Consider the following 21,348-nt stretch of genomic DNA (forward strand, 5'->3'; position numbering starts at 1 on the left):
TTTTTTACACACACACACACATACATACATATATATATATATATATATATATATATATATATATATATATATCACCAAAATCTGTTAGAGAGAACTTTGGTGAAGAAGATTTCATGTCAAAATAATTCTGTCCATATATCCACAAATGCAGGGAGCTCAGTTTTTTTTTTAAAGCCCTGGCCCAAATGTCCAAAATCTACACTTTGGTGATGTTAACAAAATGCATCAACAGCAGACCTGGCGCTTGGTTAATGCAATGAACGAATTGGGTCGTATACAGTGGCTCATTTCAGATAACAAGTATAATGCGTCAGAATTTCAAAAATTTTTATTTATATATTACACCTTCCTCTTCTTCATGTTGGTCAGACAACTATAAACAAACTGTCCATTCTGATGCTCCCTTGCTTGTATCTCATGGAACTATAGGTAATCAGGCCTTCCTGACCCTACAGCCCTGAGGCCGTTGAGTACATGTGCAGTTGTGGATTGTCGGACCTTGAATGTGCAATTTTGGACAGGGATTTAGGTAAAACCATCTGTTTTACATTTTGGGGAAAACATTTAATAAATAGAAGGATATTATATTTTGTATATTTACTTTGTGGAACGTGATTACCTCACGAAATTAAAGGCCCATTATGCACAGGACTTCGGTGTCCGCGCTCCAGTCCCTTCTCTCGAGCTCCACTGAGCTCCTGTCCTATAGGTGGCAGTATAAACTGATCAATTTGTAAAGAAACCCACCCATCCCATACCGCGTTTTCCGCTGTATTTCCACGTTGTTGTCCGCTGTGGCTCTCCGTACCCACCGGCTACTGCGGGTCAAACGCCCTGCTGAGAGCTCTATCGCTGAGAAATGTCCCAAGTTTCTAATTAAGAGCTCAGTGTCTACTTTAACGCTCAGTCTGTGTGTGCAGTTATGGAGTGAACCTCCGCCGAGAGTCTGTTAGATACAGGAAAAGCGAACCCGTTCACGGAGTAGCAGCAGCGAACTCCTCTGTCCGTTTTGTCCTACACTTAGGCACAGAGAGAGAGAGGGAGGGACCGCGCAGGCCCGCCGTGGTTAGCGCTTAGGCTCATACATGCCTCTCCTGATTTAACCGGTGAAACCCTGTTACAGACGCCAAGACTATGAGGAAGGACGTGCGGATATTATTAGTCGGAGAACGTAAGTCACCTCTGCGTTGTTGAAGTGAGAAGAGACTGAAGTTGGCTCTTGTTCGACTTTTCCATTCCACCTTAAATGGTGTGGCGGTTAACTTACATAGTGATCCCCTGTCGTATTTAGGTGTAGCGCCATTTAAGGTGGATCGCACAATTAAAAACAAGCAAACATCAGCTTAACTGAATAGTGTACTGTTTATGGTTGAAAACGCTATAGCTCGAAGAATCGAGCTAATCCACTGTTTGCTGGTTAGCTGACGTAGTAAATCCCTTATTAGCTAATGTTCATAACCATAGCTTCAGTCTTGGCTTGGTCCAAATCCACTACTACTGGACACTTACTAATCTACACACACACACACACACACACACAAACAAACACAGATAAACCATGACATTTCACTGTTAGTCTGGCTGATTTTTCCTGTTTATGCTAATTATGCTATATGGACTTAGAATGGAATTGTACTTTAACATTATTCACATACTGCCTATAAGCACTTTATTAAAACAAACACTACATTTGTTTTAAATGTAAGGTTTATGACTTCAGCTCCGATTAGTCATGTTCTCTAAGCTGATCACATAACCACAGGTCATAGACACAGGAACATTTTGTGTGTGTTTATAATGTGCACGGTTATGTGACACAGAATTGGCAGTAGTTCTGTATAGTGATCAGCTGTTGAGTTATGCCTTCGGTTTTTTATAAATATTCAGGTTATTTATAACACATGTAGCACTGCAAGTGCTGACAGCTTTGGACAAGGCAGCCAGAAGGATACGTGTCAGAGTTAACGTCCCAGTCCTAGAGAAACTCTATTAGGCTTAACATTAAAGGGAGACTGTATTTGTTGAAAAGTAAACAAAGTCATATGAATTCATTTGTCACACCTTTTTTACAGCGTTCAGGGCCTTTAAAATCTCACAGGTCTGGCTTTTGTCCTTAACATTCAGAATATATACACATCATTTGTCTAGTTGTTAGCATTTTTTATATGAAATCATTTACGTGACTTGGTTTACAAAACAAATTCAATAATACAGAAACTGCAAAATCAGTGGAATTTTCTTTTAAATCTAGTAACTCTTTGTAAAAGAAGTGTATGCTTTTATTTTTGTAAATGTTCTTGTGATAAATGTTGTACCTGTCCACCGTTAGCAATTTCTTCCTTGGAAAACCACAGCATTTGTTTTGATGAAGTTGGGAGAATACAAAGTCTGTTTCTTAATGTGTCCTTGTGTCTCCTTATGTTCTTGTGCTCTTCCTTGAGATCATCCTTCGCTACTGAATTAATTTCCAATACTAAAAACACAAACACCAAGAATGGTTAAAATACCCAGATGCTGTTATCAAGCTGTACACAGAGATTTTGATGGTGTTGAGAAATAGCCCAAAATTATGCAAACTTTTAAAATTCATATAAATGAAAATTATGACTGGATTGTTTAAGACATTTTGAACACTTCCTTGTGCTGATTTATACTAATACCTAGTACAAACACTTTCATTATCACTCTAGAATATAGAAAGCATAGAAATGAGAAAAGCCTATTATGGTCTATTTGTATGTGTGTCTATTGGTATATTTGTATCCAGTTTTTGGCTGATAGGACACTGAATCTGTTAATAGCTATGGATTAAATCACTGACTGTAAGATTTTTTTTTCTTCTGCACAGCTAAAGTGGGGAAGACATCACTGATAATGTCTCTTGTCAGTGAAGAATTCCCTGATGAGGTAAAGTTTTTTTTGTACGATACATTCTCTGATTACAATAATCAAATAAAACAGCAGCATTATTTATTTGTGTTAATATTGTCCTTACGAAATCTATTAACACGTTACATTTTTTAAACACCTGTAACATTTGTTGCTACTCTTAAGGTCCCTCTCCGTGCTGAGGAAATCACCATTCCTGCTGATGTCACTCCTGAGAGAGTTCCTACGCATATAGTGGACTACTCAGGTAAAATGTTCTTGCCCATAAAACATTTGGATGCTACAGGATTTATTGAAAAATCGGAAAATGCTCTTTCACAAGTTCATGGCCTGATTTAATTGAATTTTTTTCTTAATTATCACTGTTTGTGTAGAAGCAGAGCAGTCAGAAGAACAGTTGTATCAAGAAATTTCTAAGGTGAGTTTTACATTTTGAAATCCAGAGGTTTAGGTGGGATTGTTTGAAGTGGCTATTTTGACCTGTTCCTGTTTTCTTGATTACAGGCAAATGTAATCTGCATAGTCTACTCTGTAAACAACAAAAAATCCATTGAGAAGGTAAGTTTGTTAGTCAAAACACATGCATGCACAATGTTGATGTACCTGTCATAATTTTGTATATCTAATTAAATTACAGCCAAAATCGGTTGATGGGCAGATTTATTTGAAGCTTGTAGTTTATCCTATTTTTTAAAATTCCAAATGTAATAGATTTATTTTTTTTTACTATAGGTGACAAGCCACTGGATTCCTCTCATCAATGACAGAACAGATAAGGACAGCAGGTGTGTGGTTTTCTGCAGTTCATGCTCAAATCAGTATGAGTAGCCATATTTTTGACCTTTTGATCTTTTAGTGTGTAGCTTTCCTAGATAGATGCAGCTTTACTGATTCACAGGTAGCATTCACATACTTGCATGTGCTTTCAGTATACAGAATTAAAATATCATTGTGTTGAATTTGGCATAATGCAGTCTTAAAGAAACAATGTCATGGTTTTACAGAGTGCCACTCATTCTGGTGGGGAATAAGTCAGATCTGGTGGAGCATAGCAGCATGGAGACTATTCTACCCATCATGAACCAATTCTCAGAAATCGAGACTTGTGTAGAGGTAAGACGAGATGTCTCAGTATATATTGTACAAGTACCAGTGTTCTGGAAGATTCCACAATTAGCAATTTAACAGGTGAGGTAACTGAGACTGAGTATAAAAGGAGTATACACCAAAGGCTTAGTCTTCACAAGCAAGAATGTTTCATGTTTTAGCCGCAGATTGCAATAAATTTAGGTCTTTCACCAGTTACAGTTCATAAAGTGATTCTGGGAGTCGGGGGCCAAGCTAAAAAAAAAAAAACACTACTGAATATCCAAGGCAAGGCCCACTCAACTAATTATCACATCAGATCACATGAGCAGACACTGTTCTTCCAGGCAGTTTTGTGCACACATTTCGGTGAGTCTGATTCAGAGCTGGAGAGAGAGGGGAGCACCAAGAACACATGACTCTGATGCATCTTCTTCTGAACTGCTTAAAGCTGTTGAAACAATTTAAACAATCCTAAATTTACCCCACCCCTAAAATTATTATTTAATTTGACATAAACTGCCATTAAGATGTCTTTAAATCTTTTTGCAGGATTCCTTTTCTATTTCAGGAGGACAGTGCCAAGCTTCATTTTGCAGGCGTTAAAACAGCATTGTTTTATAGACAGACTGTGTGTGTTTGACTGGCCTGTATGCAGTCCAGAGCTTTGTCCTATTTAAAATCTATGAGGCATCATGAACAAGGAGAATACACTGGTGAACACCATTGTTAATAAGCTCAAGTCTTATATACAGCAAGAATGGACAAAAATTCCATATGCAAGGAGAATTAAGTTTGTCAGTGAAAACACAGAAAATAATTTTCGCTGTTCATTTGTCGGTTAATTAAAGAATCAAGTGAACTAACAAATTACATACGTCAGGGTAAATTTTGTTTTTAAACCTTTTTGGAAAGTATCCCTGCTGGGGTTTTGGGTTCAGCTGTATTTAGATGATTTTATGGATTGATCCTTGACTTGTATATTATCAGTGAAGATTTTAATATCGGAGTAGGTTATAGCTGTGTCCAGAATCTGAATATTTATGAATTTATTTTGTCGTACACAAAAAGGTTAATCAGTTCTGATTTATATTAAAAAACAGTTTTGGAATATTTAAACCTCCTGCACTTATTTACTCTCAGGGATATTAAACATGTGCAAAAGTGAAGCAGGATTATGGAGGAGAGAAGCATTACCTGGTGGCTCATGTGACGTGTAGCCATGCCTTAATGGTGGGATTAGTTTCCGTCTAAAAGCAGAGATGAGGTTTAAAACTACATGCACACAGAGCTTTACTGTAGGCAGCAAATGAGATTAATCTTGCATATTTGGACTTTGCCACATTCCCAGTTTGCAGCAAAGAATGACCATTGAGGAATTAAATAGCTTTGTGTCGATATAATTGTTGTTGAATAGTTTGTTTGCAAAGTTATTACAAATGCTTTGATTTTTAATTGTCCATTCTACAATGTTTAGGTGCTTAAAATTAGGGAACTCTTATTAAACCTTTACACCATTGATTAAATAACAGTAACTTACTCATATAGGTAATAATTTAAAAGTTTCCAATGTGTCATGTGATGTTACTGATAAACTCCACCAATTGAAATAAAATTCTTGGGTAGAAATTGGAAAATGGAATTTTTCAAGATCTTCGTTGCTCTTCCTTAGTGTTCAGCGAAAAACCTGAAGAATATCTCAGAGTTGTTCTACTATGCCCAGAAAGCTGTTCTACATCCTACAGGTCCACTGTACTGCCCAGAAGGGAAAGAGGTAGCAGACTCATGTACACTACACACTTCCACAAAGCCCCTGCATTAGAGCTATTGCTATTTTCTGTGATTAAATATTTACATTTGCCAGTAATCTAGAGATACTTCATGGCTTGTTTGACAGAGTTTGTCAAATGTACTGTGATTTGTTTGAAGAAGTTTGTTTTATATTTTTTCCAGATGAAATCATCTTGCATCAAAGCACTTACTCGCATCTTCAAAATATCAGACCTAGACAACGATGGTATTCTGAATGACAATGAACTCAATTTCTTTCAAGTATGTGCCTCACGTGTTATATATTTTTACCTATGCAGATTTTGAAAGGATTTTAAAGAAATTTAAATAAATAAATAAATGTGTAAGCCTTATATGGACAGGATTTGTTTTATCTATGGACCTGGGGTAAAATAATTATTACAGAGTTATCTTATTAGTTAGGTATTTTAATTACATTTGAATGGACAATTTTAGTGATTTTTCTTGAGCACCTGCTCTTGTTTCAGGGAAGATTCCGGAGCATTTTACCTACTGTAAAAGGAGCAGTAAAAATGGCCACAGGTTATATTTAATCCAATGCGAACAAATATGGGGAAATATCCCATCAGGAGTTTTTACAGGAGAAGCTGGAAGATTCATGGTGATGTAATATACTGTTCTAGACTAAGCTTAGCTGCTGAGCTCAGAAAAGTGATATTTCTTTTAGCTGTAGGTAGGTTTTGCCTGCCAACGTGTTTTGAACGTGTCCCTCAATCATCAAGCTACCATTACAGGTTTTATAACATCAGCTGTAATAATTGTGTGAAGGATTATTATTATTATTTTTTTTACTTTTTCATGCCCATTACCTATTATGAAGAACTAGAAGACAAGATTGTTGAGGGCTAGATATTTTTGATATGAGGGCTATTCTCAGAACAGTAGTGACGGTCTAAAAAGTCCAGTAGCACTGATGTGTATGATTCAAACCATAACGGCGATGTGGGAATCGAGTAGCCACTCCCATCACTGTTATTTTCACTGAGATTTTTTTATCCAGTGCAAATCCACCATAAAAAAATACTTATGTCCTTTGGTGAAATGACATTACTCCAGCTACCCACTTGAAACTAATTCTGTCCAAAAAATTATTTAATAGTGAGATACTTTTTTTTTTAAACAGAGGACCTGCTTTAATATGCCCTTGGCCTCTCAAGCCCTGGAGGATGTGAAAAATGTTGTGCGCCGGAACATGACTGATGGTGTGAAGGACAATGGCCTCACTCTTAAAGGTTGGTTAATTTTGATAGGATCCCTTTGCTAGTCTCTGTATATTTTTCTGTCACAGAGTGCTTGTTTGTGCATCTACAGTTCAATTACTCTGAAAACTACGTAAATTATACCATGATGTACAAATTAGGCTTGCCTTTATTTAGTAAATTTACAGATAATATGGACATTAGGTTTTGACTGGAAATAAAATTAATGTATGGAAAATGTAAACAGACAAAAAAAAACCTTTTTTTTTGTCATTGCACAAGGTGCAACAAAATTATGTCTCAGCGTTTAACCCATCCGTTGCAGACTAATGAACCAGGGGCAGCACCCAACTAGGGAGCAGGAGCAGTTAGGGGGTCCTTCTTGTCTCAGTAGGCAAAATACTAAGTTGATTTTAAAATCTTTCCATATCAACTTGGTTCCATGTTTTCTTTGTCCAGGTTTCTTGTTCCTGCACACGTTGTTCATCCAGAGAGGAAGGCATGAAACCACATGGACTGTGCTCCGCAGGTTTGGTTATGACGATGACCTGGAGCTCACCCAAGAATACTTGTTTCCACTGTGAGTCATGCCCACGGTTTATCTTACAGCGGTGTTAGAAAAAATGTCGAACATTTGAATTTTCTGTATTTCTGTATAATTTTGACCTAGAGTTGGATATAAAAGAAGCCAACTAAACACATAAAACTGTAAATGTTTGGTTAATTATTTGTTATAGATTTTTTGTATGTGGAACGTTGAGTTCAGTAAGACCCCCATTATACTGCAGTAGTTGCAACTTAACATTTTCAGTAGCTGCTGATCAGTCCTGTTTGGAGGAATTTTAGCTTATTCCTTCATACAGAATAACTGCAACTATGGGATGTTTGTGCGTTTCTCACATGAACTGCTGGCCTCAGGTCCTTTCGCAAAATTTCACTCTAAGGATTTACTAGATTAAGGTCAGGATTTTGGTTTAACCATTTCAAAGCATAAACTTTTTTCCTCTTTAACAATTCTTTGGTAGAATGACTTTTGTGTTTAGTGTTCTGTTTACAGACAGATAACCTGACATATGTAGGATTTAATGATACATTAAGCATTCATTGTTCCATCAATAATGACAAGCCTTCCTGGCTCAGTTGCAGCAGGACAGGGCCAAACCTTGATTTTGCCACCACAGTGTTAGACAGACCAACCAAAAAGTGTTCTCATCTGTTCAAAAATATAATTTCCTATAGCCTTCATGCTTGTCCAGTGTAACAGTTTCAAGCCTGAGTAGCATGAACAGTTTTTCTGAGGCTTTCAGAAACCTCCTTATTTCATTCTATGATGCACTTCCACAAATATGTGGTGTGAAGGTCAAATTTTGATGTGTCCCTGTTCTGTGTTATGGTAATCCCTTGATTAAAATCACCTGACTGTATATTCACCTTGACGTTAACTGCTTATCCTAGAATTTTCCATAAATTTGAAATTCACAGAAATGTAATATTGGATTCTCCTCAATAAGTACATATAATATTTTGCTCTTTTAGGTTTAATTTGTTCTCTATATGGACTTATACTCTCTATGGACTACTTTTAGGACTTATATTAAAGTGTTCCTGAGGAATTATGCCAAATTAATGCATAAATACAGATTACTCTAAAGGCATTGGAATCTTTCAAGCCCCACTCTAAGACCAATTTATTTCTCTACTGAGCTAGGTAAACATTACATATATTTTAATTTTGTGAACAGGTTTTCCAAACAGTATTCAATAAATCAATAAGTTTTTCTGACTTATTTGATCATATTTATGGCCGTTCAAACACTTCTTTCTTTCTTTCTTTCTTTTTTATTTTTTTTTAATTTTTTTTTTTTTTGGCTTAGCCATTGACGGCTCCAGGCCTCTGCAGTTAATGTTATGTAACCTCAGCTTAAAGCCGTATTTAAAATTATAATGGTGCAGACATTTATATAACATTTTTGGTCATGTAAAGACTTCAAATACTTCATTGACAAACCAGTTTGTTTTGCTTTCATTTGAAATCTGAAACATGTTCTAATTTATTGGGCTGGTTTTCAAGCACATTATCAGTCTAAACTCTGCATGCACGTTTCCCACTGCCAAGAACTGATTTGTGTAATCAAGCTTGTGCCCTTTTTGATTTTGCAGATTAAAAATACCACCAGACTGCACCACAGAGCTGAACCACAATGCTTACCTCTTCCTTCAAAGTGTTTTTGACAAACATGACAAGGTGAGTGCATGAACTCTGAATAACTTTTATTTCCTGTAAGGTTGATTTGACAGTCGATACATTGTGTCGTTTATTGACCAAGGCTGTGCTGAGTGGTACTTGGCATATGGAGCCAGTCATAAAATAATACTTTTCAGACATTAGTATCTGTAGTATTTTACCTGTTATTATCAGTCTTGGACTAGCTCCATGATCAAATTAATGATGTTTCAGGACCGGGACTGTGCTCTGTCTCCTGATGAGTTGAAGGACCTTTTTAAAGTCTTTCCTTACATACCTTGGGGCCCTGATGTTAATAACACAGTGTGCACAAATGAGCAGGGCTGGATCACCTATCAGGGCTACCTGTCCCAGTGGACGTGAGTATGAGCACTAATGAAATAAACAGAGCTAATTGTTTCCTGCTTTTTTTTTTTTTTTTTTAAACACACAATCATTTGACATGATCATGGGCAGCTGCTCTACATAGCTTGTAATTTTCCACTCAGATTAACAACATATCTGGATGTGCAGCGCTGCTTGGAATACCTGGGTTACCTTGGTTACTCTATTATTCATGAACAGGACTCACAGGCTGCTGCCATAACAGGTGAGAGAGTGTTTACCTCTATTTTGTGTGCTGTAAAGCTATACCTAAAAATGACATCTGTAGATAATGGAAATACCTAGGGCAGACAAAATTGATAAAAATCTATTATAAACATATGACAACACATATGATTGTTCATTATTAGTTGGTCTACAGTTTATTCCATGTTAATAGGTATAAAATATTAAATAAGTGGGTTTTTAAAAATTATTTATTTGTATTCAGGGATAAAAAGGTGATACACACTAGAAAAAGAAATGCAGTCTGATATAAACAGACACCTGTGCTGCTTTTCCTTATTGCCAAAGTAAATGTAATTTTACAGGTTTTATTGGATTCCTCTCATTATAAAGCACAGGGTTTATTTACACTATGCGCTGATGGAGACCTGTCTAGCTAGTTCCAACTACACGTTATAAGGTTACTGGTTTCATGGTAAACCATGGTCAAATTCCTCACGATTAATTGATTTTGTTTATTTATTTATTTTTTATTTTTTACACCAATAAAAACAAACAATCCTAAGTATCTTTCAGTGTACATTAACACAGTTTGAAAAACTCAGACAAGTTACAGCACCGACCAAAGTTAAGAACAGTATCCCAATGACCATGCCACATGTAATGTTGGGTTGTTTTGTGTCAGGGGAAGGGGGAAACAGTGACAGAGCCACAGTGTGGTGCCCAATCTCAGCTCCCTGTCCTGATAAAACTCACCATTGACCCTCGAAACCAGGGCAAGGCAAATCAGGACGGGGAGGTGACTTAGCACCACAACGGAGCTCCTGAAGACTGAGTAAGCTAATAGGCTAATTCACTTGTAAACCGTGCATGGCTGTAGAAACGTGCTGATTTATTTATTTTGTTTCATTTTTAATGTCCCACCATACGTTGCATGAAGAAGCAAATGCATTCAACAAGAATTAACTCCCCACCCTTTCCAACTTAAATGGCACTATAATTATATTTGAGTTCTTCAACAGTTTGACAGTGTGTAACATTCAAAGGCATTCCCCTATGTGCTCAATAAGCTATTTGAAATAAACTTGGGGAATATTATTTTCCACAAAAACAACAAAATTGAGGTTTGAGAGAGAGGTACAGACAGAAAGTTCATGACATGTCTCTGTGCTACCTTTCTGCATGTTTTTCGTCATTGCTTGATGTAGTCACCAGGAACAAGCGCATTGACTTGCAGAAGAAGCAGACTCAGCGCAGCGTATTTCGGTGCAATGTTCTTGGAGCACGTAGCAGCGGCAAGAGTGGCTTTCTACAGGCTTTCCTGGGCAGAAACCTAAGTGTAAGTACTGGTAACATACTGTTCTTTAACTCAAAGATGTTATTTAACATCTCTGATGCTTTTTCTCAATATTATCTGTTATGCAGCGACAAAAGAAAATTAGAGAAGACCACAAATCCTACTATGCTATCAGCACTACGTATGTCTATGGCCAGGAGAAGTACTTGCTTGTAAGTAAAAATGGTGTTACCCTAAAAACGTAACTATATTAAGTTACATATTGTTGTTTATTGTTTTATGTAGCATCTTGGTCCTGGAGGAATGCTATTTCATCTCACTGTGTACTGTAAACACTGTATACTGCTGAAATGACAATAAACTTCTTGAACTTGAACTTACAATGTTGTTCATGTGTCTAATCTTGTCTGCTACAGTTACATGAGGTTCTTCCAGACTTTGAGTTCCTGTCAGAAGCTGATCTGGCCTGTGATGTTGTCTGCCTGGTTTATGACATCAGTAATCCTCGCTCTTTTGAGTACTGTGCAAAGGCTTACAAGGTTTGTTATTCTATATTTAAAACATACCCTAGGAAATTACATTATGTTATCACATGTATTAATCTGAGTGCCAGTCTCTATTGAGTAGAGAAAGTATGGATGAGTGGGGTTTTGTCTGTAGTCCCATCAGTCACGTTTTGGTCTTCTCCACAGATGTGTAAATAATATGTCAATATGTGTAAAGCATACTGTATTGATCCAATTGCTTCAGTGCTCTTAGTTTACATCATTTGTTGATAATTTTTTACATAGCATGGTTTATTAAAGTTGATAACACATCATTAGAGATGTACTTGGTCAGTGCACTGATTTAGTAGTGTCATTGATAGTTACCATGCCATTATATATTGTATCCACAGAAGTACTTCTTGGACAGCAAGACGCCATGTATGATTATTGCAGCCAAGTCAGACCTACACGAGGTTCGGCAACACTACAGTCTCTCTCCACTGGACTTCTGCAGGAGACACAAGCTACACCCACCTCAGTCATTCACCTGCAACACAGCTGATGCCCCCAGCAAAGACATCTACACCAAACTCACCACCATGGCCATGTATCCGTGAGTAAAGCTGTCACTATGTCCCCTCTGACCCTCTACACTCTCTTTAAATCCTGCATGGCTCTTCTGGCTGTCCTCCATTCTTCTTCTGCCTGTGTAGAACTGTGCTCCTTTGTCATTTTTTTTCGACCTACTTGGTAAACAATATTAGATAAATAATGGAGTTTCTAAAAGAAGAATAAAAATGAGTGATGTTGATTAAAAAATATAATAGTTACTTGCAACAACATACTGTGATTAATCATGATTAATCGCAAGTAAAGGTTAGGATTTTTTTTTTGGAAAGGTGAAAAAACAAATAAATATACACACATTTTTACATTATTATATTCAGTAGTTTTATGCTATTTGAATTAGAATCTCTTAATTTGTTGAGTAAAATTTCAGGTAGAGAGTTAACATCAAACACAACAAAGCTCAGGCACATCTCAGAGCATAGACAATAAAACACCTTCACATTCTAGCTTCAAGTTTATAAGAGATAAAAGTGTGTATTAAGCGAGGCACGAGGGGAAAAAAAGGTAGACGTTAAGGGTGAGAGCTAGGTATGAGATTAAATCCATATTTCAGCATAGAAATAATGCATTCTACCTACTGGGGGTGGGCGGTATTGGCCCTAAAATAATATCACAATATTTCAGGGTATTTTGCCAATAACTTGGTGATATGACAACACACTGAAAAGTACTTGTATTAATTTCAAGGGCAGACTATTGCAACACAATAAATGTTATATTAATATGAATCATATTAAAATAAATAAATGTAATATATATTAATAATATTAAAGACTTTTTTCTAACATTCTCTCCTCTTTTTTTGAACAAATTCTTCTGTCTCAGAGTCACTTTCTACCATAATTCACTGTGGCCGAATGCCCAGTTTATACCCGTATTATGGTTTTGTTTTTTTTATTTGTTTTTTTTTTTTTTTTAATAGTTTTAAAAATGATGACCTTATTACTGCAAACAATATGATATGGCACAGCCATGCTTCCTACTGAACGCTGTGGTTATATCTCCTAATGAACCCGCTAAAACGTCACTGTGTAAGCTGAGTGTCAGATATATACCAAGTCAGTCAGTGTTGTCATATTAAATACTGCATTTTAGAGAATTTTACAAACTTGATGTTATGTTAATAGTGATGGTAATGAAAGCCATGAGTTATGATGTATACAACACAAATATAACCATTTTATTTGGTATTCAGCTCCACCTATGCGCCTACAAAATCTTTCTGAATTTAAGTAAAAAACATTTTTGGGTGGGTTGGTGGGAGTCAGGTATCAGAGAGAACATTCTTAAATATATAGTGTAAGAGAGCCACATCTCAGTGACTCCTCAGATATATTTAGATCTGATTTTATATTAAGTTCTCCTGTGGTTCTGTAGTTTGCTACTGGAGAAAGATTTCCTATACTTAAGGAATTGTTTTGAAGGGCAGAGTAAATCGGCTCAGCTGCTCAAATTAAAAAAGTCTTTAAGTTAATCAAACATCTTTATTGAATTCCATTATTGACTGCAATTCTGCCTTCAATAATTGTATTATTATGGCGGGAGTTCGCCTTAAATATTTCCAGTATTTGGAATTTCCATTTGTGCTGTCTTAACAATATTAGTGTTTAATATGTGGAACAGGTAGGGAATCTTGACCAAGGCTTGTTTACTTTTCTTGGTATTAAAATAGGAGTAGTTCGGAAGTAATCTTTTTGTTCAAGTTTTTTCTATTGACCTATTTGGTAGACTTCAACATTTCCAGCGGCACTGCCTTTGCCTTTCTCTAAAGTGTGTGACCAAGACATTTACCACATAGCGATTTGTACTAATGAAAACCCCCTGCAGCTTTTCTTTTCTATGAAATATTCATATGTGAACTGATAGATTTTATTTTGTAACATGAACTCTTTTGTTAATGTTGTAGTTAAACTGAACATGTGTTGGGATTTTGGTAACTGTGTTTACACTTATTTGTGCTCCTTTACATACCTCCATTTCCAAGATTTATTGACTTTCAAGAGATGCTGGGAGGAGGTGCAGAAGCTCCATGTCTCTAGGACGAACATGTTGGGCTCCAACTGGACGTGCATAACACGTGACTTTGACCTGTTCTTCCTCATGTGTGTCTCCGCAGCCATGCCAAGCTCCGCTGCATGTGTGCCTGCAACAGGTGCACCTTTTGCATCTGTCAGAACCTGCTGAACTGTGAGCTCCTGCGCTCTTTCAGAACCAAATTCTCCAGTGCCGTTCTGAACAGGTCTCTGAGTCCAACCCCATTTTCCCTGTTCCTTGCACCAGTCCAGCGCTCCAAGGCCACATTTAACCTTTGCTTCCTAACACACCTCCTTTCTGCTGCTGGCTGGGTAGCTTTATGTTGCATATCCACCGGTGTATGGCTTCGTTATTCAGTGTTGGGTACCAAGATCAGCTCTTTACCTGGCTTTTATGGATTCCATGGTATTTCTGCAAATAATAGCTCATGGCCTGATGGAGGGAAAAATGTATTGGAATAATTAATTTTTTTGGAATTTCAAGATATTGCAGTAACATCTTATAATTATCACAGATAACTTTTTCCCATACAAAACAGTTTGAACCAAAATGTCAGTGGTGTGGAAATTTTATATGGTCTCAAAAGAAGACCACAGAATTGCAGTTTTCACTAAATGTCCAGCTCTAGTTCTAGGTGTTCATTTCAATATCTGTACATTAGGGTTGTATAGATACACACATTTCTCAAAACACTGTGTATTAAGTACATATGCATTTCTTCACTTTTCAAAATATTTTACATAAAAGTAAAATATGCTACACATAAATCGGAAAATTAAACTTTATGGAGAATGTGCCAGTGCACCCTTTGAGACTCTTGATCTCAAAATTAGACATTATATTGTATATGCCTTTTGTATTCAGTTTACAGAGCATATGGTTATATGTTACTAATGTATATATTGTAACTCCTCTATGGGGAATCTCTGTATATCTATGTACAAGAGATTCCTGCATTTGTTTGAGTTTCATTTGCCCAGAACACTATTTGAATCATAGTTAGCACCATTTTTCTAAAACATCTCAGTGCATTACTCACCTGTTGTGCATCAGTTCATCCCTGTTTTGTCACATCATATTATTTTCTGCTTCAGCTCAAAACAGTGGTTAGCGCACTTAGTTTCATCAACCTTCTCCCAATACAGCATTAAATACTGCAGCCCAACTACACTGAACGATCATTGGGTTAGGAACACCTATTTTAACATCATTTTATCAGCTCCACTGACCATTCAGCAGCACTTTGTTGTTCTATAGTTACAGATGTAGTTCACCGGTTGCCCTGCACACTTTCTTATATCCAGGTATTTCATACCTGCTCCTGTGGAGGTCCTGACCATTGAAGAACAGGGTGTAATGGGGATAGGAAAGTATGCAGAGCAACAAATGGAATACAGTCTGTAATTGAAGAACTACATAGTGCACCTGTATGGTCTGTGGGGCTGATACAATGGACATTGTATATAATAGATATTTCAGTGATCATTCAGTGTAGTGACAGAAGATTGACACTGATCCCAAATATCTTGGCGCTGGTTAAACTAAAGATATGTTAAACACACTTTTTGGCTTTGTCTTACTTGTAATAGCTGAATTAAGAAATACAGTACTGTACAAATGTCTTGGGCATTTGAGAAAATATGTAAACATAGTTCCCTGGCCGGTAAGCATTTATTTATTATAACAACAAAACAGGAACTAAATTTGTTTCCAAAGTAAGTAATATTTCTAAAAAAAAAGCTAAAAATAATTGATTGATTAATAATAATAATAAGAAGAAGAATATTATTTTCAATCACCTGTAATTAATAATGATTATTTTTATGTGTAATTGTATTGTTTTATTCTATAATGTTTTACGGGTGTTATGACTGTTAGGTTATATAACGTTGGCTTATAGTGTTTGTGCTACCATAGTCAATACTTTTGCTGTCTAAAGTAGTGCAGTACTGTTGCATGCTTATGCACTGCATTCAGACATTTAACTTGTTAATTAAAGGGAAGGGTAACTGCATGACGCTAATATTTCTTCTGTAAGCCTATGTTTCAATTGAAAATGCTAACATGACTTGTGTGAATGAAATTTTGCAAGGAATAATTAAGTGGCTTTTTCCCTTTTGGCATGTACAACCTTTTGTGGCTTCTGTTTAATAGTACCATAGATCATTTAAAGTTATGGCAAATTGTAGGTGTATATAATGTCCAGTGATGGATTTATTTTAATCCTTCAAGGTGGATATGCAATTCTTCACTAACTCCCCCATATCCATTGTCCTGTTGTCATTTTAAATATATTGTTTTAAATACTGAATCTTATAGATGGCTCTTACTAACAAATATGCCATACTAAGAAAGATTCTCTAGACATTTAGACATTGTACATGGGAGGAATGCATGGGAGATTTCTCTTTATTTTCTCTTTAGTTATATTTATTTTTCTTTAGTGTGTGTTTTATTCCAGTTAAATAGAGATGTTTATTTATATGTTTGTAGCCAATGCTCTTTAAACACAGCTGCATACAACAATAATTGGATTTTTATTTTAACTATTATAGTTTATATATTTTGTTGCTGATCCATTTTAATTTCGTCCTGTGTCGTGTTTTGTTCTTTCCCTCTGTAGGTGTTCATTCTCATTTGTTTGGCTGGCCCTGTTTCTGTTTGCATTGCATTTCTTCAGTTCACTTCACTTTTAACCCTTGCCAGCATGTATCATAACTCTGTGAGGCTTATGTTTAGTTCAGGGGTTTGCTCTTAACCTGTTGCAGGCAGGAGGTGTTTTACCATAGGCTTTGTTTCATATTAAGCTCTAGGGAATGCTTGGTTTTTGTTTTTCTGTGTGTTAGAATATCTGGAGTGTTTTAAATGTGCAACCCGTAATTTTCTAGGTATAAATAGCTGTAAATATAGGTTTTCTAGGCTAAAATGATTCTTGTTGCTGGTTTGGTGCTTCTGTGCCTTTGTTTTGTACTGCGCTGTAGATGGAAGTATATTTCACATTTTCTAGTTAAGTCACTTCATTTAAGACCCTCATACCAAAGGAATGGAAATAGCAAGTGGCCCAAAATATTGGATGTGTCTAAATGTCTTATCTAATGTCTTTGTGTGCCTAACTCTACCTGATTTTTTGTTATTTGAAGGTGTCTCACTGTTAACGCCAAACTACTAAAAGTACATTTTACACACACCAGGGATGGGCCACACTAACAATGTTCTCCTTACAGTGTAATTCGAATGCCAGCATTCCAGTCTCTATACTGGTTATTTTAAGAGAATTCTTGTGCACTTAAAACTGTATGTTTTTATTGATTCGAGCTGCAACAAAGGGCTGTTTCTTCAATGCAAAAATGTGACGCTGTTGCATTATGGAAAATTGACATATATTAACTAAACTTCTCAGATAGTCCACCCCCAACATTGGCATGGTCATCAGCAAACTGTGCAACATCAATGCTGTCATAAATGATTAATTAGAACATGTTTTTATTTTATTCTAAATCCTAAGAATCGTGAACTGTGTATTCACTAGCATGAATCGAATTGTGGACCGTGTGTATTTACACCCTTTTCTCCATACTTAATGGGTGTAAAAGCAACAGTTTTCATCATTATCTGTAACTGCTCGCTAGGGTTTTTTTTTTTGGGGGGGGGGGGGGGGGAATTCCAGATATTTGGCTTTATTTCTGCCATTTACTTCATTTGTGTTACACTGAATAGTCAATGGACAGTTCCTATTATTTAGTAATGCAATTTAGTAATTAGAGTTTTTTCCTCTAACTGTTAACAACAGTAATGCAATAATTAGTTGAATAGAAAAGATAAATGATACTAAAACCTGATGCCTATTTTCATGTAAAGGTTGTTCCTCTGACACACACCATTCCGACAAGGAGTTTGACCCAGCTCATTGGTCCAAAAATGTCAAAAAATAAGCACAAAAAAACCTTTGTGGACTAAGGCTCTTTACTGAGCTTTTTTATGATCATTAGTTTGGCCTTGTCTCAGCTGAACTGTGGTGTGTGGTGTGTGTTGGTAAATGTGTGCGTGTGTGGGGTGCATGAGCTGGGTAACTGGTGGCGCTGTGGGAAGTCTGGTTGTTGAATTGGCGTCCTGTGTGCATGTATACAAGGTTGGGCCCCTGGGTGGATCAAGTGGGTGCGTATCTTTTGGCTGATGAGGAGACCAGCCTCATCCAGCAGGTGCACGCAGTCACCTTTGTAGAGGACTCAATCTACATGGAGTCATCTGTCGACCCCTTTGTGCCCAGGTAAACATTAATCTCTGTTCAGGCCATTGCTAGGGCTGGGCTTTGGCAACAACATCATGATATGTATTAGTGTTGATTAAGATATGAAAGCATCTATTTTCACATTCTGGCTGTTAACTATGTTTAGTAAATGAAGAAAAACAACGTAGACTCTGGTGGAAGTATATTCTACCATCAGAAATGTCTTTTGTATAATGTTGTGTAGTGCATAACATTTGTGTTTTGTCAGTTTATTTACAATACATTTCCATACTGATATTCAAGCTCGGTCCTAAGTATGGGGTTGGTGTATGTGCTGCCTGCGTGGTACCAGTTTTGTAATATTTCAGAACAAAAAATATATTCAAATAGATTTTCTGCATAAACAGGAAACTGGTTCAGGTTTTTTGATAGGGAATGCTGTCCATTGTATGCTTGTGTTGACTTTGCAGTTATTAGTGGGTTGTTCATTGAGTCTTAGGATGCGTCTTAGCAGAAGCTAAGATTGAGTTTGGACTGAGAATAATACTGAAATAGTAATGCAAGGGTGGCTCATGTCCTGGAGTCCAGTTTGATATTTCGACCCATTTAAGAAGTGGTATTTATTGCAAATACAATATGCCTGAATATGTCTGACTCCTCATATATAATGGATACCATGCTATTGTGATGAAAATTTAATAATAATAATTAATTTTGCTTTTAAAATTCGTCTTTATTCCAATCACCCTCTCACTCCTTAGCATTACACTTGTACAAACTGTATACAATTTTGCCCATGAGATCTGCTCGCTTGCTATTTTTCTCTGTGCTTCTGCTGCTCCCTCTGACCTTTTCCACCAAAACACACCTCCATACCTTTGTCATCAGTGCAGGTTTAAGGATGAATGACCAAATGACAAAACAAATGAGAGCAGGTTTTACTGAGAACATTCAGGGAAATTCAATTTGTCATTTGACATTTGCCCTCACCAGTGGAGAAAATGTGAATCATGAATGTGTTGTGACTCTCTCTCTCTCTCTCTCTCTCTCTCTCTCTCTCTCTCTCTCTCTCTCTCTCTCTCTCTCTCTCTCTCATATATATGCAGGCACATGACCCAGACAGATCTGAAGAACTCTACATTTTGGTTGAGGGCCAGCGTAGGGGCCACTGTATTTGCAGTGTTGGGTTTTGCCATGTACAAAGCTCTCCTCAAGCAGCGGTGATCAGCTCCTGAAAGCAGCATGCAACTGCACCTCTGTGACCCCTGGGAATGATGTATCCCATGTCCCCTTCTTGTATCCCTATCATTCCCCTTTTGAAGGAAAAATATATATATAGCATATTGGTAGATAGCTACATTTTATATATTTGAAACTAAACGCATTCTTTTTCTTCAGCTGTTAGGCTTGAACCTGTGCTCTTACCATCTTGTGTATTTGAAGTAGATAGATGCTACATCTGGCTTTCTGCCACAGATGAGCTGAAATTGCTGGTGGTTTTTAAATGAAGTACACATTTTTCTCAGGTCAGTATTAGGTGGAATGGCCCCTGTGAGACTGCTAAGCCATGGGGATAAATGAATAGAGAAGGACTTTGTGTATAAATGTAAATATTGCTTGGGGATTCCTTTAAATTGCAGTGCATACATCAGTACAGAACTCAACAAATCTGTTTATGGGAGGAGCACTGAAACAAAGCCATTTCTCACACGTAAAGGTCATTATGGTTTTTGAGCACAGTTCGGCTGTATTAATTTATTAACCTTACATTTGTTGGGCATAATGTTTGTCTTTGCATGAAGCAAGCACATTACAAGGGATTTTTAATGAGGTTTGCTTTTATATTAATGATTTTTTTTTTGGTCTAAACATGGCTCCACAGAAATGCTATGCAGAGACAGCTGGCTGCCAGCGTGCCTCAGTTTTGGCAACTAGGCCCCAGTCTGACCCAGAAAATCCTGAGCCTAAATTCTGTGGACCCATTAATGGGACACAATCTCTATGAGAACTGTCCACATTAAATATTTTGTGATATCTGTCTAGTAAAGATGACCTCTGCACCACTCTGGGTTTTCTTTTTTTTTTATTGTTATTATTATTGTTATCATTATTTTGGTCAGTCTCATCCTGCCACATTGTATCGTTTTCCAGTGTAAATCTCCCACTTTGAAACTACAAAACTGTTGTAATCATTTATGACCTTTCAAATATTGACAATAAATTACTGTGTGATCTCACTGTGTGTTTATTTATGCACCAGATGCCGAATAGCCTTCTTACATTCATCACAGCCAAAGTTGAGTAGAGTTGTGAAGATCAGAATTGATACTCATAAGGTACTATTTAAATGTAAATGATTTTCGTTAATTGTCATCTCTTTATTACAGCTATTGTCCTGGGATTCTTACTTTCAAAAAAAAACTTCATAAACACCTTCAAAGTTCAATAATAAATGGTTACATTTTATTCTCATACTTCAAGTAATCCCAGTTGCAAATTTAGACACACTGCTTTAGACACCTCACTTTCACTTTCTCTGTATTTAGTGGACCTTTTAGTTTCTTCTTTTAAGCCTCACAGTAGAAGGATGGACAAAAACACCTTTTGGAATATTTCAACTGGAGACAGGAATCACTGAAGCACTCCCTTGATCCAGTTCATTACAGGACACCACACACTCACATTCACTCACACCTATGGACACTTTTTCAGTAGCCACTTAACCAGCATGTGTTTTTGGACAGTGGGAGGAAACCGGAGCACCCAGATAAAAACCCATGTGAAACTTAGTGACAAGGTGTTCTAACCCACAACCCCACACTCCTGGTGCTCTGTGAAAATGCCATTACCTTCAACGCCAACACGCTGCCCTATTTTACACTTTTTGTATG

At 36.8% G+C, this 21,348-nt stretch overlaps 1 protein-coding gene across 2 annotated transcripts; it reads left to right on the forward strand.

Annotated features, from left to right (window-relative positions):
• The first annotated feature begins 774 nt into the window (after positions 1 to 774).
• rhot1a (ras homolog family member T1a) lies at positions 775 to 20,694 on the forward strand. Of its 2 annotated transcripts, XM_066674652.1 has the most exons (21): positions 775 to 1,171; positions 2,849 to 2,907; positions 3,055 to 3,136; positions 3,264 to 3,307; positions 3,394 to 3,447; positions 3,622 to 3,674; positions 3,894 to 4,002; positions 5,648 to 5,749; positions 5,929 to 6,027; positions 6,911 to 7,019; positions 7,446 to 7,566; positions 9,147 to 9,231; positions 9,445 to 9,590; positions 9,720 to 9,820; positions 10,989 to 11,119; positions 11,206 to 11,289; positions 11,494 to 11,616; positions 11,976 to 12,178; positions 14,312 to 14,434; positions 18,359 to 18,496; positions 19,564 to 20,694. In XM_066674652.1, exons 1-21 carry the CDS (start codon positions 1,135 to 1,137, stop codon positions 19,679 to 19,681), a joined length of 2,121 nt encoding a protein of 706 aa, XP_066530749.1. In that variant the 5' UTR covers positions 775 to 1,134; the 3' UTR covers positions 19,682 to 20,694. The 2 variants fall into 2 exon arrangements, with proteins under 2 accessions (XP_066530749.1, XP_066530748.1); XM_066674651.1 differs by lacking the exons at positions 14,312 to 14,434; positions 18,359 to 18,496.
• The last annotated feature ends 654 nt before the right edge of the window (positions 20,695 to 21,348 follow it).

The sequence above is a fragment of the Hoplias malabaricus genome, chromosome 6, assembly GCF_029633855.1.
Source record: "Hoplias malabaricus isolate fHopMal1 chromosome 6, fHopMal1.hap1, whole genome shotgun sequence".
Lineage (NCBI taxonomy): Eukaryota > Metazoa > Chordata > Actinopteri > Characiformes > Erythrinidae > Hoplias > Hoplias malabaricus.